Source organism: Eupeodes corollae, chromosome 3 (assembly GCF_945859685.1).
Source record: "Eupeodes corollae chromosome 3, idEupCoro1.1, whole genome shotgun sequence".
In the NCBI taxonomy this organism is placed as follows: Eukaryota; Metazoa; Arthropoda; class Insecta; order Diptera; family Syrphidae; genus Eupeodes; species Eupeodes corollae.
In genome coordinates, this window is record NC_079149.1 from 3,693,869 (window position 1) to 3,718,429 (window position 24,561).

At 34.4% G+C, this 24,561-nt stretch overlaps 1 protein-coding gene across 3 annotated transcripts; it reads right to left on the reverse strand.

Moving 5' to 3' along the window:
- Positions 1 to 5,547: 5,547 nt before the first annotated feature.
- LOC129949554 (uncharacterized protein DDB_G0283357) lies at positions 5,548 to 23,026 on the reverse strand. Of its 3 annotated transcripts, none has more exons than XM_056061085.1 (4): positions 22,067 to 23,026; positions 10,717 to 11,074; positions 9,300 to 10,635; positions 5,548 to 6,433 (listed from the first exon to the last, which is right to left on the reverse strand). In XM_056061085.1, exons 1-4 carry the CDS (start codon positions 22,261 to 22,263, stop codon positions 6,420 to 6,422), a joined length of 1,905 nt encoding a protein of 634 aa, XP_055917060.1. In that variant the 5' UTR covers positions 22,264 to 23,026; the 3' UTR covers positions 5,548 to 6,419. The 3 variants fall into 3 exon arrangements, with proteins under 3 accessions (XP_055917060.1, XP_055917058.1, XP_055917059.1); XM_056061083.1 differs by having other exon boundaries at positions 9,266 to 10,635; XM_056061084.1 differs by having other exon boundaries at positions 5,551 to 6,433; positions 9,292 to 10,635.
- Positions 23,027 to 24,561: the final 1,535 nt, after the last annotated feature.

Below are 24,561 nucleotides of genomic sequence, written 5' to 3' on the forward strand. Positions count from 1 at the left end.
ACGATATCGTCTGACGATAATCGTTTTACGGAATGACCCCCCTGGTTACACGAGCGCAAAGAAGAATTGCTTTTGTGTATACACTCAGGCACCAGAGGTGCAGCCTGACATTGTAGCCTTGTTGTTGAGCATTCAAGGTCAACTAACAGGACTGCAAAGTCAGATAAAGGAGCAAGGCAAAAGGGTAGATCATCTCTACTCTTTGTTGCCTGGCCTGGCGCAATTTAGACCATAATGGGCGCGCTGCCGGAGACGCGCCTAAAAGTCCTAGCTGTGAATGTAAATTCACTGATTAGGATTGAACGAAGAGCCAATATGTTCCAATTGTTGAAAGACTACAGTCCCGATGTGTTTATGGCTAGCGAAACTAAGCTAAACCACAAACACAAATTGACTCATAAAAATTACAATATCGTAAGAAGAGACCGGCCCGACTCCACTCAAGGGGGCGGTGTCGCTCTTTATACGAAAAGGCATTAATTATAAAGTCATATACAACAATGAATTGCGAAAGCTCAAGACGCTAGAAGTTTGCGTTGTATGCATCTCTCTCTCTCAAGGGAAGCGGATGTATATGATTGCGGCTTATGCGGCTGGAGCTCCGCAGGTCACTTACTTTGCATCAGAACTCGAAATTCTTTTTAGGGAACTTAAACTGAGCTTGGAAGAAAACTATTTCATCTTGGCCGGTGATTTGAACGCAAAACATGAAGATTGGGGAAATCAACATAGTAATCCCAGAGGTAATCATCTTTTTAATTTGATGAATCTTTACAGCGTTGAATATGGCGTCGACCTGCTGGCTACCGAAAAGCCATCGTATCCAAGAAGCGGCTCCTTTCTGGATCTTTTGCTGTACGACACTAGAATGACAGTAACAGACAAAGTGGGTAATCACCCTCGAAACTGCCTACAGACAGTCGAGTACGACAGTGATCACTGCGGACTGGCTGCTGTAATGCAGATTCCGAACGAACGCGTGGAGTTGGAGGAATACGTTGCAACGCACTCTTACAATTACAGTAAGATGCGTTGGCCTCGTTTCACCAACGCCTTAGCAAGAGAACTTCGTTCGAGTGACATAGCCCCACCAAACAACAGAAACCTGACAAATACAGAAATTGACCAACATTTACAACAGATGGACGAAACAATAAAACGAACGATGGAACGGACAATCCCAAAGTACAGAGAACGGGACCAAATGGACGCTTACAGAAACGCGACAATTGACGCACTGCGAAAGCACAAGAGTGGCTTACTGACAAGACTCAAAAACTTGTATAGACGACTTACAGACCCACACGACTTGGAGGTTAGGACACTGAAGTCGTCAATAAAAAATGTCAATCTGTTGATTAAGGAGAACTACAGGGTATCAATTAACAAGTACTGGGACCGCAAGATCCGGTCAGTTAATTCGAGCGACCCTAGTATGTTCCCCAAAATCAACAAGATATTCAGAAAAAAAAACGATAATGACCTTCCGTGTCTTAAACTCCAAAGAACTGAAGAGAACAGAGACGTACTCAGGACAGCGCAAATAGATCCAGAAGAAGCCATCTTTGACGATGACTTTTACGTAATTGAAGATCCGAAGGAAAAAGTGGAGGTGGTGGGAGCTGCTTTCCAACAAGTGTACAAGGTGAATGTTAGCATTCGCCCCAACCACGACCTGGAAAACAGAGCCCTACTTAATCACTTTTACCTCCGTAATGATATCACACATTGGCGATCTGAGAACCGCGGTTTCATGCGGTTCAATGACGATTCCTTGGCAAATGCCATAATCGCCGAGCAAACGCAACCAAGTCCCTTGTTAGTGAAGAAGGTTGAGCTTCAGCTCATCTTCAATTCAATAAAAAACAAAAAGTCAGCAGGTGTCGATGGTATATCCAACGTTGTACTAAGACATTTACCGATGGAAGCAATTGACATTTACACCACACTCTTCAACAATGCACTGAATAATGCATATTATCCAGTGCATTGGAAGACCGCTGTGGTTCATCCTCTCCCGAAAAAGGGAAAGGACAACTCCAACCCGTCAAATCTTCGGTCGATAAGTCTTCTTCCGAGCATCAGCAAAGTTTTCGAAAAGATCATTAATAGGGCTCTGACTAAGTGGGCTGCGGACAACAAAATTATTCCGGATAAACAGTTCGGGTTCAAGGCGGGTCATGACACAATTCATGCTGCGTCTAAACTCGTTTCTGATATCCAATGGAATAAATCAAAACAACAATGCACAGGTGCTGTCCTGGTTGATTTGGAAAAGGCCTTTGACACCGTATGGTTAGAGGGTCTTTACCTAAAATTGAGCAGGTTTGGCATTAGCAAGCCATTGTTGTATATACTTTATGATATGCTTAACGGTAGAAAGTTTGTTGTCAAAAGTGGCAATGTAACTTCTACCACAACATTCTCAATTAAAAATGGTCTTCAACAGGGAGCGGTGAATTCGCCGATTCTCTTCAACATTTACACCAGCGATCTGATAGGTAGTCTTACAAAGGCAATTGCGTACGCCGACGATCTAATTGCGTACAGAACGGCTCGAAAGGTTGAGGTTATTAGAATTCTCTTGCAGCGTGATTTCGACAAGATTCAGCGATATTGCGACGACTGGAAACTGAAAATAAATGTCCAGAAGTCAGAGACAATTCTGTTCCGGACTCCGTTGGCTAGGGCCACGAGGGATACGCGTAAGAATTGGCGCAAGATGGTCATCGTTGATCTTCACGGGCAGCCATTGGCGAGCAAAAGTGTAGTGAAGTACCTGGGTATCTGGTTAGATCAGTATTTATATTTCGACAGACATATAAATGCTGCTCTGACCAGGGCCAGAGGAGCCTTCGCTCTGACGAAACGGCTGTTTTTTAGCAGTCGGCTTGACCCCAGAGTGAAGGTTATTTGCTACATGGCCCTCATACGGCCAATGATTGTTTATGGTTGTCCTGTGTGGTTCAACGTTGCCCCTTCCCAGATGGAGAAGTTTCGGGTGTTCGAGCGGCAGTGTTTACGACGCTGTACCGGCTTATATCGAACAGCCGAATCTTCTTATGTGCATTACTATTCCAACGAGGTCCTATACAACGGGGCTCGAATCAACAGAATTGACAATTTCGTGATAAAACTCGTTCGAGGTCACATTGCAAGAGCTATGTCTTCGACCAACAATTTAATTTTCGGGGCGTTCTATCCGAACGACGAGTATTTTGAGAGTGCACGCTTGAGCGGCTTCATTCCCCCAGAGGCATTCCTCTTTTTAGATAGATGCGGTCTGATACAGGATAGATTGGCAGTTCCGTTAATCTACCACGTCAGACGAAGAACCGTGGATAGGCGACTCCTGTACAATCAGGACGTCATGGCACAAGGCGGAGCAGAGCTCCTTCGGTTCAGTAGGGCTGTGTCCGAACGGGACCGAACTGATAGGGTGAAGCAGGAGAACCAGTTTTGGTGGCTTCAATCGGCACTTGATATTGGGTAGTCGGGATGGGGTTTTAAGCCTTGGCCGGCTTACATACTTGTTTTATAGTTTTAGGGTTTAGTTTTAAGTAGAATAGGCATGGTGGCACAAAAAAAAAATACAAAAAAAATTAAAAAATAAAAAGAAAAAAAAACAAAGAAAAAATAAATTAAAAACAAAAAAAAATCAAAGAAAAAAAAAAAAAAAAAATCAAAGAAAAAAAAAACCATACAAAAAAAGACAGTAAAATATAAAAACAAAACACGTTAGATTTGCTGCTGTGGTTGTTCTAGTTTTAAGTAGTTTATAGGTAGAATAGGTAGTTTAAGTTAGCTTTAAGTTTTATTTAAGGACCTAATTTTAAGTAGTTTTTTAAGTAAAAATAAAAAAGGACCTTGATATTAGTTTTTTCTCATAATTTTCTAATAAATACAAAATAAATAAAATTAAAATGAAGTAAAATAGATCTTAGGGCCGAAAGGCATTAGTTTTAAGTGTTATAGTTTAGCTTAGAGTGTCCGTATGGGACCATTAAGTTAGTTGTAAGTTATGGATAATTAGGCTAGTTTTATGAATTTTTGTCTAGCTTTAAGATAGGTTTAAGATTGAATAAATAAAAATGAATTTTAAAAAAAAAAAAAAAACACTCAGAAAAAAAACTCATATCTGAAAATGAGGAAAAAGACGAAACTTGGCATTTTTTCCATCCCTTTCCTTCTTACTAAAAATCATCCGTTCTCTTTCTTGAATTAATTCTTTTTTGCGCTCGTGTAACCAGGCACATTAGAAATGAAAATTATATACTGATTGATCGGAAATCATACAAAGAATTTTTTTGAGAAAAAAAAAGTGTAATTGCGTATTTGTTTTTCTTTAAAAACTTATTTTTCTATTTTCCGGACGGAAATTCATTTTCCTGAACATCTGATACTTTTATGTTCAAAAGTGAAACGAATCGTTCCACTGATTTGTGTTCCAATTCCAAAAACAGATTTCTGTCATTAAAAGTTTTTCGTTGGATTTCAATCAGGATATTTTTTTCAATGACAGAAACTTTTGATTACAGCTATAAACGACCTGTCAAGAAAATCTGTCATTGAAATTCTGTGTGTTCCACATTTATGTACACATATGTATGTTGCTTCTATGGCGCCAGTTATAGTTTTTATAGGTTTTCATCATTGAAAACAAACATTGGAATTTTTTCGACAGGTTGTTTATAGCCATCATTACTAATTTCTGTCATTGGAAAAAATTTCCTGATTGAAATCCACCGAAAAATGTTTGGGGGCCAGTTATGACTGTTATTGAAATCGATCCTGAAAATTTTTCGAATCAATATTTTGAAGGTTTCCCTTTGATTAGAAGTGAAAATTATATACTAATCGATCGGAAATCACACAAAGAATTTTTTTGGGAAGAAAGTGTAGCTGCGCATTTATTTTTTTATTTTCCGGACGGAAATTCAATTTTCCACAACAGCTGATACTTTTATGTTCAAATCAGTGAAACGAATCGTTCCACTGATTTGTGTTCTAATTTCACACAAATCCAATGACAGATCTCTGTCGTTAAAAGTTTTTCGGTGGATTTCAATTAGGACATTTCTTTTAATGACAGAAATTTTTAAGGACGGCTATAAACGACCTGTCAAAAAATTCCAATGTTTGTTTTCAATGATGAAAACCAATGATGGCTATAAATGGCACCTTACTGACAGAAATCTGTCATCGGAATTAAGTGAAATTCAAACAAGTGAAAATCATTGGAACGATTCGTTCCATTGTTGGACATAAAAGAACTAGCTGTTCAGAAAATTGAATTTCCGTCCGGAAAATAGAAAAATAAATGCGCTATTTAACGTTTTTTTTCTCAAAAAAATCTTTGTTTGATTTCGGTCGGTAAATAATTTTCAGTTCTAATCAAGGGGAAACACCGTCAAATATCGATTCAAAAATGTTTCCGGATCAATTTCAATGATAGATAACTGGTCCCTAACTGGCGCCTATGTCACAGTAGGTTACTGGCATCGTTAAGGGTGCCATTCCTCCATATACATAAAATCAAAAACAAAATAAATATAACACTGTTTTAAATCTTTTTACAATCAGTTTAGATTTGTTTATTATTTTTATACATAATTTTCTTCTGTCATTAATATCTAGTAAAATAAAATGTTTTAAACACTTTGAACCTAAACAAAAGTATATATATTTATATTATTATAATAATGGAGAGACATAATTAAAATAAATTTTGTTTTTTTTGTTTGTTTGTTTAAATATATGTAAAATTGTAACTTTCAATAATTTCTTTATTTTTTTATTTTTGTTTTCTTTTTCTCATCAAAACGCGCAATCATTCAAAATAATAACAAACAGAAAAAAGAGAAAATAATAAAAAATAAAATCTTCTCAGCTTTCTTTTATTGTTCTATAATTATGTTTTATTTAAAATTTTCTTGATATATTTTGTTGTATTGTTTTCTTAAAATAAGCGACATACATATTATGTACTTTATGTAATAAAACAATATTTTCTTTATTTTATTTTCTATACACATATTTTCTCTTTGTTTTTTTTTTGTATATATATTTTTTTAATATTGTTTTGTTGGTTTAATATTATTTTGTTTATTTGTTTGTTTTTGTTGTACCTATAAAATTAAACTCTAGTGTTTATGTATTTATAATATTATATTGATTTTTTTTTTGTTTTTTTTTTTTGAAAAAATATTTCATAAAGTTCACATAAACACATTAAACTCTTTGTTTGTTTTGTTTTGTTTTGTTTATTTTTTTGTTTGTGATTTTTATTTTGTTTGTTTTACTATAGTACGTATGTTGTATAATAATATATAGTAATTAAAAGCTCTATTTTTCATTAAAAATATATATTTATAATTATGGCGTCCACCTTTCATTTGATTTGATGTTTAATTTGTGAGTTAATATTTTATGACTGAAATGAGATGCATATTGTTAAATATTAGTAATTTTTATTATAGTTGTTTTCATTTCTACTAAAATCTACGTACATTTTAAAATTATAAACTTAAAAAAACAAAAATAAAACATAAACAAAATAGAAAACGAAAAATTAAACAAAATAAATCAAGGATTTTAAAAAATCAAACTATTTTAAAATGCGTTTTTTTTAATAAGTTTATGTAAATATAATATTTTGAATGTGAACTATATTTGTTTTTATTGAGGTTTTAGTTTTGAAAGGTTCAACTTTTTTACTTTTTTTTGTTTATAAAATGTGTAAACATATAAATGGACCTACATAATTTTTAAAAAATCAGGTAAATGTTTTGTTTTCTTCGTACTATTTTTTTGTGACTGATAATTTAAATAGGATCCCATTGTAGCAAATATCGCGAATTTAAATAAGCCCACAGGAATTGAATTTCGTAGATTTATTGGTGATTCAAATTATTAAGGTTGGAAGACAAAATTCAAATAGAAACTTTATCATTATTGCTAAATACTAAATTATAAAGCAAGTCTCCAGTTCTTGGAACTGAACATTTAAAAACAAAGGAACATTTTTCTCAATTATGGAACACAATATAATTGTTTTTTTTTTTCTTTCGGTCAAAAGGTCGATTTCGTGTTAAATAAAAACGATCGTTAGATAAATTCTCATTTTTTGGGGTTGTAGTTTTATTCAAATGACTGATAAACTATCAAACTTGGAAGGCGTTAGTTGAGTTTTCAGCAAATTGATATTTTTTTTTATAAAAGTCCAATCAAATAGTGGTTTCACTTCGGAATGAGCGATGGTAAGATGGAAATTAGTTTAAACCTACCTTTTGGAGTTCTTAACATTGTTTAAAGTCTCATAAAATCTTATGTGCACCAAAAATTTTAAAGAAATTGTTGACGCGAGATTTTATGAGTCTTTTTTGACAATATATTGATATCACCAAAAGAAATATATAAACAAATTTTCAGTTTACTATCATTTCTTATTTATTTAAGCACTAAATTTCGATCTTAGAGCTGTGTAGTTGTATATAAAATGATGACCGTAATAAGGGTGATTAATCAATGTTCAAACTCGACTATCAGCAAATTGGAAATCAACTTATAGTTGTAAGAAGCGGTGCTATACACATTAAAGTGAGGAAACCAATATCTCCTTTTCCACATACAGTGCCGCACGATCTTAAAGTTTTTTTTTTGTTTTTTAATCTTTACAAACTTGTTATGACCTTCAATTCTAATTTTTAAGGAGGGGGGGGGGGGGGTGGTTGCATTTATTTGTTCAAAAACATGACCGAGGTCTTCTGTTTAATAACAGCGTATAATTTATTTGGCATAGATTGTATAAATTTTTTGTTGACTTCGCATCCAATATTTTTCATTCTTCTTCTTTTAAAGCCTGTTTCAAGTTCATATATATTGACAACACAAATATCCTGGATTATTTTTTTGAATTCTGTGTTAAACCTTCGAAACCGAAACAAATTGAATCTGTCTTCATCCGAAAGGACCACGTCCTACCAGAAATGTTTTGATCTGGCATTGTATTCGATCAAGTATTGGAAAGGCTTTCGTCGTTTAAGTCGATTGTTGTAACCAACCCCCTCGTCAATCTCACTTCAGGAGCAAATTGCGTTGATGTAATTTTTGGGTTTATTTTGACTTTTCGGACAATCTTATAACATTCACGAGTATCAAAGATCCGAGATTGAACTGTATACTGGGGACTTTCAATGCTAGACACACCCTAAAAATGATTCACGATGATCGGCTTCTATTCATTATTTTGCCAAATTCTACATAAGATTGGTCATGGTTATGTACATTTTTTGATTCTTTTTTTATTGGATTCAGTGATGTCTATTTTGGGTCATTTTTATGCATTCTTATTTTTAAACATTTTTTAGGAAAGAAACCGTTGATTGAATTGCCGAAAAAGATTGGTTTTAAGTAATTTTAACTTAAATTATGCCTTTTTTATTATAACTGTTAGGTTTGGGAAATTTGTTTAACAATAAGATTTTAGATCTGTTAATGATTTTATGCGAGAAAATAAGTAAATATTTTATTTCTTTGGATATACCCAAGTTTAAATTTAGGATATGAAATAAATTTGATAGTAAATAAATACAACTACCTAACGAAGTAAAAATGTAACGGAACACAACCACATATTTTTGTAAATGTATAAAAATGGGTTAAAGGTTTGAATATTGTTTTGTTCCAACAATTAAGTGCGATATTACTGTAGTTTGCCCAAAATTATATTTTAAAATGAATCGAATATTTTTGTGTGTTTTTTTAGTTATCTCTATGAGACAAATATTGAGCAACTTTTTTCAAGTGCTGTCCTTCTTCTTATTGCTTACGAAGATAATTTATTTCAATATCACATCCAACTACGACTGTACGACTGTGTTTACATAACTATTTTGATATTTGCTCACAGCTGGAGATCCTATCTATTTTCATTCATTTTTAAATTTTTAGTTTTACATATTTTAGTATTTACTTAATTTTCTTTGTGTTTCTAAAACAAAAAATCTGTTTAATGTAATGTAAGCGTTATTTTTGTTCTTCTATTTTCTGTTTTTCTTTTTGTGACAAAATTGTCTCTGTCATTATTTACTACTTGTTTTTTTCTTTTTTGTGTAACTATTTTTTAAGACAACAAAACAAAATAAAACAAATTATTATATTTTTAAAATCTACTACTGTCACACCATGCAATTTGAATGTTGTAATAATAAAACAAAAAAATATAAACTAAAACATTCACTTTTGTGACAAATAATTCATGTACTTTGTAGTATTTCTTGCATTCCTCACCAACTCACTATTGTTGTCCTTTTTGTCCCAGTTATCCTCCTCCGGCTGGCCATGCACGCTGTGTGTGTCCTCCCACTCGTTGTGTTGAGTATTTGGAGACTGCCGGTTGGAGAAATTGCGGCGATGATGACGCCGATCCCAGGTGCTAGATGTTTCGCTAGCCAAGCTACTTTGGCTGCTGTAACGGTTGCTGCGACTGAAGTTGCGTGAGTTTTGTGGCCGATTGTGTTGGCGATAGTTGTTTGGACTCTGGCTGCGGTTACCACCGCCGCCACCGCCACCTCCATTGTATGAGTCGAATTTGCCTTTGGGTGGTCTGGGAAGTGTTCGAGCTCTGGATGAACTCCTGCTGCCATCACCAACTTGACTGCTGTTTTCATCGTCGTTTTGGTTGCGACCTGCATTGTTGCGCCACTGGTCACGCTCCATGGAGTTGCGCATTTTTTCAGCCTTTTGGAAGCGAGGTGGAGGATCGTAGGTGTTGCGGTAGTTGTAGCTGCGATTGCCACCGTTATGGCCGTTGCCGCGACCGCGCGAATTTCCATTGAAATTCCGGTAGCCGCCGTTGTTGCGCTCCCAGCCGCCATTACCGTCACCGTTGTTGGACTTTGTTTGAGAATGTCGCAGTCTATCGTTGATGCTGTACAGTCTTATATTGCTCCCGCCCTCACTGCGTGAACTGCTATGGTGATCATCGTCGTAACTTCCACTGAAGCGACGATTGTTTCGCCCATTGCCGTTGCCGTTGTTGTTTGCCGAATGCTCGTCGTCGGGTCGATTGAAACGCGGTGCCCTCCACCTTGGTAGTGGTTTCTGTTCTTCTTGCTCCTCTTCACAATGCGTCTGGGGTGGTGGTGCGCGGAAATCATTTTGCCTAGGGCTCTTATTGCCGTGATGATTTTGTCTTTGTTGATAATTTTGTTGTGGCTGCTGTTGTGGAGGTGAACGTTGCTGGGGAGGAGACGTCTGTTGCTCACTTCCGCTTATGGTCAAATTTTCAAAATATACATTCTGATCGTTCTCGAAGAAACTGTCCTCGCTCACAAGCTCCGACCATTTTTTTGGTTGACTACCTTCGTAGTCGTTATCCTCGCCGGCATTGCCATTGACGAAATTATTTTGGTCACATTCACTCTCCTCCACTAGGTACTTTGTGTACATCTCCTCAAGCATGTGACCCAGATTGGCAAAGTTACTGTAGTACAGATCAAGAGTCATGAGCAACAGGGCTTTTGTAGATGGCTGAAGGGCATTCTGTTCAATCAAATTGCGGCGCACGTGAAATAGGAGCTGAGTGAGATCATCTTTGTGCTGGACCCGCATTATGTCTCCATTAAGAGTAACCTAAAACAAATACAAAAATGAAAAGTTATAGATTTTTTATTGCGGGTTTTTAATTTTTTGATTTTTGAAAAATAAACTTACTTGAGATAAAATCAGTTTGGCAAGTTTGACATCAATTATATCATTGCCGTCTATTTCTCGAGTTAGAAGTCCCAATAGAGATTGACCAAGGATTGTGATTGGCGAGTTATCTGCTAAACGAACACGATGGTAGTATTCTCCCAGCAGTGTTATTGAGTTGTAAAGCCTGTTTTTATTTTCAATTCGATATCTATCGGCATTGCAGAAGTTGACTTCGAGAATTTTCAACATTTTACTGCGAACTTTTGTGTCATTCATGGCAAGCGAATCGAAATTGCGTGACGAGAAAAGCAGAGCAAATTTCAACGAAGTATCTGGATCGTAAAGAGCCTTTTCATTGATGTATTCCATTGACTCACTGCAAGTAGAAAAATGGATTTATTAATAAAAAAATAGATACCAATTTATTTTACTGTATGAAATGATACAATCGGTCTTGTCATGGACCCCGTCCGAGAAGTTCTAACCTTATTTAAATATGTGTCATACTATTGGAGTCATTAAAATTTTGTATTTGTATTCTTCAATTTAGTGGCAATATAATTATTATAGCTGCAACTAAGATGCTTTTAATTTTGTAGTTGTGGTGTAAATATTTCCCAACGGGAACCATGATAAGGTCAAATAAATAATAAAAATGTAGGTTAGGTTAAAGTGGCTGTCCGTGATGAAATAGTTTGAGCCCCTTACGAAACGTGAGAAGATGATTGTGCTTATATGATTTAGATCTTTATAGAAGAATATTCTCCTAGGTAAATATTGCGTTTTTGGGCATGTATAGCGGAGGTAAAGAACTGTTTCCTCCTCTTCCTCGTTCATACAGCTCCTGCAAAAGTCATTTGAAAATACGCCTAGGCGCTTGGTACGCTGTCCTATTAGACAATGCTCGATTATGACACCGAGCATCGAGCTTTAATGCGATCTGCTTAGGAGCAGGAAGTACCTTTATTGCTTTAAATCTAGTGTAGGCCGGATGTTAAAATTGATTGCCGTCGGTTGTTTTTTGTTTATAGTTTTTCGAGGAATGTACTTGGTGCCTATTTTTTAAAACTATAAATGTTGCTTCATTTTTGAAGGTTTGTTGGATTTAAGTATTTAACTATCATAATAGAACTTTTAAGTAAAAGGCTACACCACGCTTTTTTTTTAAGGTTAAGCAATGCTTAAAGATTAATTTCATTCAAATGAACGACTTAAGGACCAATTTTTCAGACATGATCTCACACCCCTATTCTTCTGAATAATATTTTCAAGTAACATTTATGTTGGAGTTAACGAGCAGTTAACTCAGGATTAAACGAATCGATTGAATTTAAAATAGCAATTAAAGAAGTTGTTTTATTTGTTTTTGTGAAAATCGTCGAATGTCTTGTTTCTATGTTTTGATGAAACTTTGTCCCACCATCCACTTTCCTCAATTCTACAACAATAACAACATCTACCCAATTGTTTAACGCCGAATAGATTTAAGAGTTTGATATAAAAGCCTCTGAGTTCTGGTAGTTCCGTATCTTGAATTGGCGATGTCTTCCCATACATTTTTGATTTTTTTTATTGATACTAAATTATTTATGTATTTACTTATTTATTTATAACATGAGGCTTAAATTAGTACTGCACTGAAAACCAAGAACTTAGAACTAACCACATCTGATTTGACTTTGATTTTTACTTAGTACTAAAAAAACTGGGCTTTTTAATGCTCTTATTTTATTTTTCTTCAGGAATGCATACAAATTGTTATAATTGCTTTGGATATTTCAAAACCAAACCTCTTAGGGCCAAATACATATTGAAGCCCACCTTGATTAAAGATCCCAAACAAACTTTCACTTATTGAAAATTTGACCTCTCCGATAAAACCACAAAGAATAAAACAAGATCCAAAAAATAACCACACAAACGACGATGTGACCTTGAAATATGGTTTCGAGGCTTGTCGACAGTCGACACTTAATCAATTTTTGTGTGTGTACAAGAAAACATCTGCTAAAGTACAACGACATCAAAATTATTATTCCCCTAGGTCAGTTTTTTGATCTTTTCAAAATTAATTTCATAAACAAAATCTCTATAATTTTTCTTCATGAACATTGAACATACCTAAAAAAAATAGTACACTAGAGTTCAATGGCTTGACTTCATTCGTATAGTAATAGATTAATCAACACTTTAGGCTACACAATTTGTTTTTGTTTTCAATCAATCTTTTTTTTTAATATATTTTGTGTAGTTTTCTAGACTCTTAATTGAAGAGTGTTTTTTAAGTGAGATATATTTATAGGGTGTTTCGTAAGATGCATGAGAATTTTCGATGATGGTTGAGAATGTAAAACTATGTTGACCTATCATTAAATAAGGCTTGGCAATTAAATCCAAGTTCTGGTAATTTTATTTAAACAAATTGAATCTGTAATAATGAAGCTCATTTATAGCCAAGTGACTTCGTCCATATGCACAATTTCCGTATATGAAGAGGACAAGAGACGATGCTGAAGCCATTAATCAAAATTGTCTGTTTGGTGCGGTTTACACGAAGGTGGCAACACCGGTCCTTATTTCTTTTGAAATGAGAAAGGAGCTGCCGTTAAAATAACGTTAACAATTCTTATTAATGTAATATATACTTAAAATCTAAAACCTAAACTAGACTGTTAAAAATATTAATTTGCAATTTATACTTTTTATATTATTATTTGGTGAATAAATACAACAGTGACATTTATTATAGATTTCAATTAATTGGTTTAAGGGGCTATCTTGTCATCAGCATATATTTGGACCGATGAATTTTGTATGATCGAAACCAAGTCATTTATAAATAAAACTAATAGAATAGGACCTAGGTGACTACCCTGGGGGACACCAGAATACACAACAATTGAACTTGAACACTAATTACGAAATTTAACACTATAACGTCTATCTTGCAAATATGAGGAGATTAAGTTTTAGTAGTACCCGTGGCATGATGGTTAGTGCGTTGGACTGTCATGCCAGAGGTCTTCGGTTCGATCGCTGCCTATGCCATCTAAAGTCTTTTCACGGTTACTGCCTCTTTCTCAAATTAGCCGTTCGGAATCGGCATATAAACTGTAGGTCCCCTCCATTCCTGACAACATTACTCGCACACAGGAATGGTTGAGAGTTGTAAGTCACTAGGCCCTGGTTCTTCATGGACTGTTGCGCCACCCAATTTATTTATTTATTTTTAAGTTTATGAAATAGTCGTTAAAACCTTGCTGCGATAGTTTTAAAAGTAATGTTTTATGACACAATTTGTCAAAGGCCTTGCTGAAATCAGTAAAGATACAATCTTCTTGTTTACGTTTTTCAAAAACATCGAAACAAAAGGACGTAAAGTGAAAAAGATTAGTAACAGTTGAACGCTTTTTAACAAAACCATGCTGGTTATTACAGATAATTGAACTTCAGTGAAAAGAAGGGACGCTTCATACAATTTACTCAAACAGTTTAGGTATTACAGATAGTTTAGCAATAGGTCGGTAGTACATTATATCGTTTTTAGGACCTTTTTTGTGTACTGGTTTTATGAAGGAGCTCTTGCAGATAAAAGGAAACAGTGAGTTACTTAAAGACGTGTTAAAAAGAACACATAACGGATGTGATAAATACGCAGCACATTTCTTTAAAATGTATGATGGTACACCGCACCGTCGGGACCAGGACTAACACATTCGTCAAGTTTTAGGATACTATTAAGGACAGTATTTGAAACAGTGGTAAATGTGCTAGGAAAACTAATAGTATTATGATCTACAAAAGCATCTTTGAAGTAGTTTGCAAACATGTTCGCAATTATACTCGGTTCATTACTATTTGATGTCGAATCAGTCATTAAGTTAGGGTACCCACATGCTTTTTTCTTACGATTAACGAATTTCCAAAAACTGTCAGGATTATTTTTAATTCAATTTTCCGAATGTAGTCATCATATAGGATGTTAGAGTAGTCAGTGAAAAGTTGTTTTATTATAATTAACGTCCTATGCTCATCATCAGATCCTGTTTGTGTTTTAAGTTTTTAACGTGAGAATCAAACCATGGTGGAACACTCAAGTTATTTAGCGTCTTTTTAAATGGAATCGTTTCAGTAAAAAAGAGTTAAATACAAAATGTTACACGTATCGTCAATAATTAAGTTACAAAATAAGTGATTCCAATTGCTCGTACATAATAAGTTAAAAAGGTTTTCAAAATTACACCTACTAAAGTTGAATTCTAGTTTGTTGTTATAAGATAGCATAGGAAGTGAAGCCATGTTTAAATTAAGTGCTATTTCTAATGCAGGATGATGGCGTCCACAATTTTGACACCAGAAGAAATCACAGCTGCTTCAGAGCATATGGTTTCGGAGAGAAATACCAGATCGAGTATTTTTCAAAACCGTTCATCACAACACTGAGTTGATTTAAGCCACATGAAGACATGCCATCTGTTAATAAAACGTCATTTGAAGATGGCGCCTTTATTGGAACGTGGAAGTTATCGTCTTAACACTTCTCAGTTACTCAGGACTACAAGAAGTTATTTGTTTAAGCCGACAAACAAGCCAATATCAAAACTATCATTGACTGATAGGCAAATTAGAAAAACATTGTACTGCAAACGAATCAACAATGAAAATCGGAGCGGTCCGTTGGCAGGCATAAGCCGGAAGTCATATTTGAAAAATAAATATCATGAAATTATCTACCTGATTATAAAAGCAAAAGAAATCATTCCAAAAATATTTCTGTTTTTTATTATTACTCAAAGTTCTTAAGCTCTTTAAAAAAACACCCTATAAACCGATTAAAAAGAGCACGTTTAAAAACTCATGCCTATGTCTATTCGTGCTATTTATTATCATTTCAATTTTTCAAAACCTAAATCAGTGAGCTCTCTATTCAAAATTTCTATTACACAAAAGAAAATACGTCCCATGAGGAGGCGAGCGAATAAAGAAAGAAAAATTCAGTGCGACTGCGATAAAACTGATTCAATTAAGTACTCACACTCAATGTTTTGAACTCTTTTGCTCTGTCGTCATCAAATAGTTTTTAGGTACATATATTAGACCAAAAGTACCTACGACTTGGTTTGGTATACTCATAAAAAATGCTCGACGTTGGTTAAACAACGTAAACAATGCAAAAATAAGTCAAAGTACTGGTGGTGAGAGCGTCGCTACATATGGTTTGTTTTTGTTTAATTTAAAAATAATTCTATAATGTAAAAAATATTTCTTTATAAATGTATGGCTTTCAGCAGAACAGAACTTATCGTATTGTTGCACTTATGTACATAAACGAAGCTATAACTCATTTCTTTTTTTGTTTGTGTTCTCTGTTGTAAACAATAATATTCTTTGCCACTGACTCTGACCGTCGTCGTCGCGTCCGTCCGTTCACGCAAAATAAAAATCAAAATAATAAGAAAATAAAATGAAAAGAAGTACATTTGGAAATAAAAAAAAAACGAACAAACAAACAAATTTAAAAAAAAAATCAGTTGATTTTGATGGTTTATGGAGGGGGTTGGGGTGTGCAGTGTGCATTTAAACGATAACGAGTTGAATTGTGACGGTATAATTAATTCGTATGCACGCTGCTATGTTGTAGGATGATTTTTAATTAATATCAATTCATATTTTTGTGTGTGTTTTACTTTTGGCATAAATGGGTCTAGCAGTTAACTTAACGGGTAATCAATTAAGATTTTTTAAATTAATATATTTTGAATGGAAGTGTTAATGAAATCAAATTGGTCAATTTTTATTGCACTTAAATAATATTAAAGCCAATTGAGAATGTTCTCTTATGCTCAAAAGTTGATGAGGGATATTTTAAGATACTAAATCGAAAAATAAAGCTCTTGGAAGATCATTGAGCACAGGGCATTGACTTGATTAATCTCCACATTACTTGAAGGTGGGGTGGTTTGCAAATAAACGAGATTATTGTCTGATTTTTTCACACACCGCACATTTGGATTGGTTATCAATATAATCCTCCAAAGTTGGGAAAAATACATTTTATCAATACATCAGCTGCGCAACCTCTAAGAAAAAAACTTGCCAGAATTTGGTGTTCCATATCAAGGCGCTAATTCATACACACCTTCGTACAAGTTTGATTATATAAATATACTTCCAAAATTTAATGTCACCTCTTAGACTAATAGAATTTAAAGTAATTTTTGCTCAAATAACCAAATGTAACCCAATTTAATTTAAGTGCAAAAATGTTTAATCATCTCATTTATTTATTTTCAAATTGATTACATTTTATTAAATAGCTATGTTTTGCAACCATATTGCTTTAACTGAAATGTTTGCTAATAAAATGAATTTAACGATTATAGGTATACGTTCTTTTTTGTCTCCTAAGTGGAGACTTCGTCATTACAATAAATCAGAATTTTCTTTCCTTCATTTTATACAACTTCTGAAAAAAAAAACATTTGCAGAAACTAAAAGCCGATATGAATTCTTTCCTATAAGCCAGGAACCAGTATTAGATCTAAACCAAAAACTAGTTATTTCGAGCGTCTAGCATCAAGCCATAGCTAGATCTGTTTTGGCGACAGACAGGTGGTTGTTTTGGCTTATGTTTGGTTTGTTTTTTTGCTATGAAGTTTTGTTTAAGCATAATTTACGTGTAGCTACAGGTATACCAATGTAAGATATATTTGCCAAAAAAGGTAAGGTAGCTCAACTTTTTGCCAGTTCGTCAGAACTGTTTAGTCATTTCCGTAAGAGATGATCGACAGTTTAGGGCTGTTTGTGAATTGGGTGTGACAGAGTCCTGTGATGCGTCTGCGAAGATGGGTACGCCGCCGTACATTGGTATAGGATACCGCATTTTTTGTTGGGCGAAGAGAGGACTCTTTTGATAGACAGAAGCTATGACTGGAACACGCTACAAACACGTAAACAAAAGGAAAGACATACCATGTGTACAATATGAATCTCCCTGTTTTATCATAGATGGCGTATGTAGCTACCAAGAAAAGATCATACTGATTTCTTTTTTATGAATTTGACGACGGAGTTGTATGCGAGAAAAAGAGCATTTTCAGGAAGATCAGCTTTTCTACTTTAATTTGAAAAAATCAGCAATGTGCAGAAATTGGTTTTGTCGGTTGAAAGACTGGAATTTGGACTTGCAAGACGAGAAGACGTTAAAAACCTAGTACAGCGCCAATGCCCACCACATCCAGTAAGAACTGACAAAAATTAACTGCACTTTGGGCGAAAAAAGACCTAATCTACATATGTAAGGCTAAAACTTAGAAATTAGGTAATAAATATTTTTTAAAAGATTCTCGACATTGGTAGAAAAAAAAGTGTACATGATTACAAATGATATAAGATTCTCTAATGCATCGAGTTAGAGGCTCATTGGAACCATAGTTTACTCTATGATAGGATTAATGAAATAGAATGCAAGATCGCCTTTATCTATACGGAGAAAATTTATCGACTAAGGACAAAAGTAAAGGGCAGTTTATATGAGAAGTAATAATATCACGTATGAAGACCACAGACAAAACATCGACGGCGAATATCAAGTGGTTATAGACCAAGGAGTTTACATCTGGTTTCATAAAGGAGGATATTCAATATTCCAATTTAGTCGGCGAACTACAATTCGCGAAAATTTGTTCCGAATCCTTTCAATCCTTAAACAGTGCGATTCCAAATTACTGAGCAGTATTCTAGGGAAGATCTCAAATAAGCATAAAACAATGACCGAAGGGTAAATGGATCTGAACTCTTTTCAGTTGCGAACCACAAACCGTAGCATAGTATTTGCTTTAGCAACCAAAATATCAATGTGGGCGTTGAAGTTTAGTTTGTAATCAAATATTACACCTAGGTCTTTTTTTTCTCTAACCTTAGTAAGTTGTGTTTAATTTATTTCGTATTGAAAACTGGACTAAGACTACGAGAGAAAAATAACATTTAGAAACATTTAAGAAATCTGGTTAGCAAGGCACCATAAAGATAAGCGCTCAAGTTCAATTTGAAGTAACAGACAATCGTCCAACGATTTGACACAGCGGACAATTTTGATATCATACGCAAACATTAGGCAAAGAGAATTGTTGATAACCGTTGTTATGTCATTGATTAATATCAGGAATAGAAGGTGTCCCAAGTGACTTTCTTGAGGAACACCAGATATGACTGCTAAGTGGACCGTCAGCTAAACTTTTTTTTAACCAAACGCTATTTTAGGCTAAAGTATTTTTTAACCTGTTTTAAATATCTAGTTAGATGACACGACTTTACTATTCCATAAATCCGATTAATTCCATCATCTTCCAGCTATAAATCCATGCTGAGATTGCACAATCGTTTTTTTAAGTATAAACGTTAGTTTTTCATAAACTATTTTATCGAAAAAAGCCAGATTTATGGATAGGAATAATATAGGAAATTTTTAAACAGTAGAGTTAATGGCCCTGAAAGAGCAAGCACAGTTTTCCAATACAATTGGTTTTACTAACTCAGGTCAGGTCCCGGTTGACTATCATCATTGAGATCCCTTAGAACTGACTTAACATCTTTGTAGCTTAAGTTTAAGCTGCCTATATTGATGGAATTATCATTTATAACTGATGAATAATTTTGGGGAACACATTGAGGGGAGTAAACCGATTGAAAAAAATTTGCAAAGATGTTGCATATGGTATTTATGTTAGTTGATGTAGTCCCTAAATACTGAAAGCAATTTGGTATCACGTTAGACAATTTTTTGTTATTTATTTACGACCAAAAATGATTACTATTTTGTTTCAAGCAAGATTCAGGACCACACAGTTAATCCTTGTACAAACATTTATGTAAAAAATCGAATTCTTTTTGAAGACGTAGATCGTTACTCCGGAGTGGAATATAATTAACGGAATTTCAATATAATTTATACGATTTATTCTTTTGGTTATTTAAGTTTGATAAACGTTTATTCCATTTGTTGCGTGATATCCACAAATTGCCCGAGATCAAAATGGAAACATTTTTGTCTTTTTACTAACAAAAAAGCCTGGTATCCCTGGTCTCCTGCTTTGTTTTGATTATATCATTATTTAGCTGTTAACAAAACTAACAAACTTTTCCATTTAACATTGCATTTAATTAAATGCTATGTTAAGCAACGTTTGTTTGTTCTTTTTGTTATGAGAATCTGAGATGATTAACGAACTATTTGGTTAGCCAAAAATAACGAACTATGAAGAATAATTCATCAATGACTAAATTATAGATCCCGAAAGACCCTTAGAAAAATCGTTTCTAAGTTTCTGCACTACCTGTGGCGTCATGGTTAGTGCGGAAAATTGTCATGACAGACGTCTTTGGTTCAATCCCTGTCTGTGCCATCTCAAAGTTCTATTTAAGGGTACTGCCTTTTGAGAGGAATTGAAAAATGCTTTCTCAAACTAGCCGTTCTGAATCGGGTTAAAACGATAGGTCCCCTTCATCGCTGATAACACACAGGAATGGATGAGAGTTGTAAGTGAGTAGGGCCTAGTTTTCAACGTCATTTTGCGCCAGCTAATTTGTTATTATCTTCCCACAATCTTTGTAGTCTAATGTGTTGAGAAGAACTGTAGCCCGTGTTTTCCATTTGAGTCTACATTTAGTTTCGGCTTTTGTTTTGCACTCCAAATATCAACCAGAGATACATATGTAGATACCTATGTTTGATCATAGTTTTGCATTTCAGAAAACAATCAGCCAACACCCGTTCAAGGAACACAAGTTCGCCCGAGAACCTCGCCGCAGTCAGTGAAAGTGTACAGCAGAACTCGAGGCAGTATATTCCTCGCCATGGACAAGAATTCAGAATTTCGCAGACTTTAACTTGACATATTTCGCGTCGGAACTTGGGCCTACACCCGTACAAGACCCAACTGATGCAGGATCTCAAAGTTCATGACCATAGACAATTCAGTTTGTTCACTGACTGGGCTCCGAATCGTTTGGAAGATGACCCCAATTTTGGCCGAAAAATCATCTTTAGTTATGAGGCGCATTCATGGATTAATGGCTGTGTTAAAAAGCAAAATTTCCGTATATGGAGCGAGACCAACCCACGCAAGTTTCACCAGGTGATAATACATCCTCAAAAAGTTAAATTTTGGTATGGATTTTGGGCCGGAGGCGTAATTCATGCGTACTTTTTTGAAAACGACGTTAGTGAGGCGGTCAACGTCAACAGCGAGCGATACATAACGATGATAACTAATTTCTTATGGCCCAAATTGGACCTAGACGACATGTGGTTCCAGCAGGACGGCGCGACGTACCACGACATCTACACACAACATTGACCCGCCCTTATTGAAAAACCCTATAGAATAAAAAAAACTTAATTTTTCCTCATAATGTCCAAAAACTTAACCTAACTTTCGAAATACGCACTTTGTTTATGGTCAAATAAACAATTTCCGCTTTCATTCGCCGAAGGTCAACTACATTAACACTCTTAACAAACCATAAAACAAGAACAACAGCAACTGCAACATCGTCGGTCGTCTCAATCATTCAACATTCGCAATGCGCAATCATCTTTAAAATCAAAGGAGAATCATCAGCATTGCTTTCAACTTCAATAAAACTCAATGATTCACCACCACACCATCAAAAACGAAGATATCAAGTTTTCCTTATTTATTACACTATCAACAATAAATAATAATAACAATAAAGAAAAAAATATGTACAACAAAGTGCCGCCATTATTACTTCTGTTGTTGCTCATAATATAGCAGAGCAGCTCTTCTAGAGTCTAGAGCAACAAAAATAGACAACGATTACTTCAGAATATATATTTTCTTCACAGCAGAAATGAAAATCACAAACAAAAACAGAAAATAAACTCGAAATATTCGTTCCACCGATGTACGTCTACCTTTTTTACATTTTATATATTGAGTTTGAGTAGAAAGATGCTACGCTTCCGAATCAAATTCAGTGAACAAGCTAAAGCAAGGGCGACACTGCTGCTGCACTGCATAGAATCTCAAGAATGTCTCACTGAAATCATGCATCCACAAAAAAAAGCTCAGTCTCTGGATAAAAACATTTTCTTTTTCTTCCCAAGAATTCAACACGAAGAAGGAGGGGGAGAGTGCTACGTGCGTCTTATCACCATCATCGTCGTCGGTGCGGTAGTCATATTCGTTTACGCTTAGTCGCTTCGTTGAAGGCTGAAAAACAAACATCAACCTAGTCTCTTCTTTTGTCTCCTATTTCACAACTTTGTCAACTCTTTTTTCTTTTGGTTTGTCATAAAAATCTTAAAAATACAGAATAAAAGGAAAAAAAAGATAAAACTTACTTAAGCATGTTCTCGTCGCGTACAATGCTGCAGAAATCACACTCGATTGATTTGATTTTGTGATTCATTACGATGCCATCGTCTTGAAGGTCCAATCTCTGGATCATTTCGATGATCTTGTCGTAGGGACTGCCGCTACTGCCACTGCCGCCGCCGCCACCACCACTGCTGCTGCCACTGCCACTAGTGTTGGCCATTTTGGGCTTCGGCTGGCTTGCAATTTATTTGTCGGTTGTCGATGTCGTTGTTGTTGTCGCGCACGACGGAAGTCTATTGAGGACAAATCGGGACTTTTTTTTAAGTCTTGCTCTTGTTCTTTCTCTGCGATGGGGGCACAGGAACGTTGACAAACGTGGTTGCTTTTCAATAATTGTTGAGTAAGACCATGGAAACTTTTACAGAACAAAGAACAAGCAACGAGAACGACAAGAAAATGCAAACAAAGTTTGCAGAGCCACAAAATAAATTAAGGGACGAACAAAATAAAAAATAATATAAAATAAAACCTAAACTAATAAAAACATTTGTTGCATTTAGTTAATGCAACATTGCATGCATCGGTTGCACTTGATTATTTTGTTTTTGTTATTTATTAAAAAAAAATTGTTCGTAATTTATTTTTCTTTTCTTATTTTGCACAACGCAATGCAAAGCGCCAGACAGGAAAAAAGACGAACGAAAAAAAGAAGATGAAGAAAAACTTGTCGCAGCCACACGCTGCTGGTTGCCTTTTTGATATTTGCAATTATTCTAGAAATTTTTGTATTTCTCACGTTTAATTTTTGAGTTCAGTATTTAACACAATTAGATGCACAATTATTTGGTTTTTATTGTTTTGTTGAGTGTATATTAATTTAAAGAAAGTAAACTTTGTATTATTTTGTATAATTTGTGAGAAAGATTTTTGTCGCGCAGGTGACAAAAAATTGGTTTTTATCCCGCTTTTTGAAAACTACGAATAAAAGAGGGAAATTTGGAATGACAGTTGATTTGTGTCACGTATCTGAGTCTCGAAAGCTGCAATAATGGAGAGGCGAGACTTGAATTTTGGGATATTTATAAGTACTGTATTATCGACGATGTTACACCGTGTTTTCACGAATACAAGGGTAAGGTAGTTTAATAAGATTTATTTTTATTAAATAATTAAATGGTTGAATTAAAAAACAGTTGAGATTAACAATTATAAGCTGCCTTTTTACAATCAAAATTAATCCATATCACTCTGCGAAAATAAAGCAATATAGACCCAAATTTTAGTAAATGTATATAGCTATCTCTATTTTACTCATGTTTGTTAACTTTTCAAACATTTTCAGTATCATGTCGTTTAACTACAGTTTACACTACCTTACCATTTGTAAAACAAGAAATTCATCTAATCGCCATAGTGGAAAAAATGTTTGAGGGTCTGAAAATCACCCACTTCTTGTATTGCGTGGTGAAAAATAATCGAAACCTCAGTATGATTAGAAATAGCATTGTTGGAAAGTCTGGATTGAAATTGACACTGGCTTAAAAAATAATGGAAATTCTTAAGAACCTATCACTTACAAGATTAGATTAGATTATTGGCAAACAATAAAAAATAACCGTACTTCCAGAATGAAGTAGCTTGAACTGAACAAAAATGCTTTTAAGCTCGAGGCTATTCCCTATATGATTTTAGAAAAACATCAATATCTTAGAAATGGCTTCTTTTTTTAACTCCGTTTTATTGGTTATTGAATGGTAATTTATAAGGTCAAAATATCCTACGTTATAGTAAGGTGGCTCAAAATTACCAAGTTTGCAAATCACAAAATTGGTTCTATGAAAAAAAAAAATTGCAAGATATAATGATGATTTTTAGCTTATACTGTTTTAAAATTAGTATATTAATAAACTTTGACAGCGCACAGCATTCTATAATTTTTTAGTGATATTTTTTAGTATTGCATATCTTATAGAAACCATCAATTCGGAAACGTTTTTCTAAGTTTGGCAAAATCAATAAGAACAAAACATAGCATATAATTTAAGCTTTGTTTAATAACATGGTTATATGTATTATGTATCTACATTCCACATATATTAAATAAGCAATAATGAAAACAATACATACAAAATCTTCTACAAGGTAAATACTTCAAAACATGTCCGGAAACGTTCCCGAAGTGACCGTTCACGAAATGACGATTTTAAATATACTTTGATTATACGGCGGCCATCTTAAATTTGATCTGACTTTGTCAATAGGAATATGAGGTGTATCGCGTAGTAATAAAACAATAAAAAGAAATTAAGTTATTACAAAATATGATTTATTAAAAAACTTAGATCTATAATTTAATTCAAATTTAAAAGGTAATTATTTAAGGATGATACGCGAGTGAACAACAAACAAGAAGTGGTAGCTTTCGTTTATTAAGATTCTTAGATCAGTATAAGTAGTATTTCCTTATATATTTTAATTTGACGTTTGGAACAAGACTCGTTCCCAACTTAAAGAAATT

Coding starts and splice junctions, on each gene's coding strand:
- LOC129949554 (XM_056061083.1), bottom strand. CDS start 22,263: ATGGCCAACACTAGTGGCAGTGGCAGCAGCAGTGGTGGTGGCGGCGGC. Junction 11,075..22,066: donor CGCGACGAGAACATGCTTAA/GTAAGTTTTATC, acceptor TTCTACTTGCAG/TGAGTCAATGGAATACATCA. Junction 6,434..9,265: donor AATGCAAGAAATACTACAAA/GTACATGAATTA, acceptor ATCTCATTTCAG/TCATAAAATATTAACTCACA.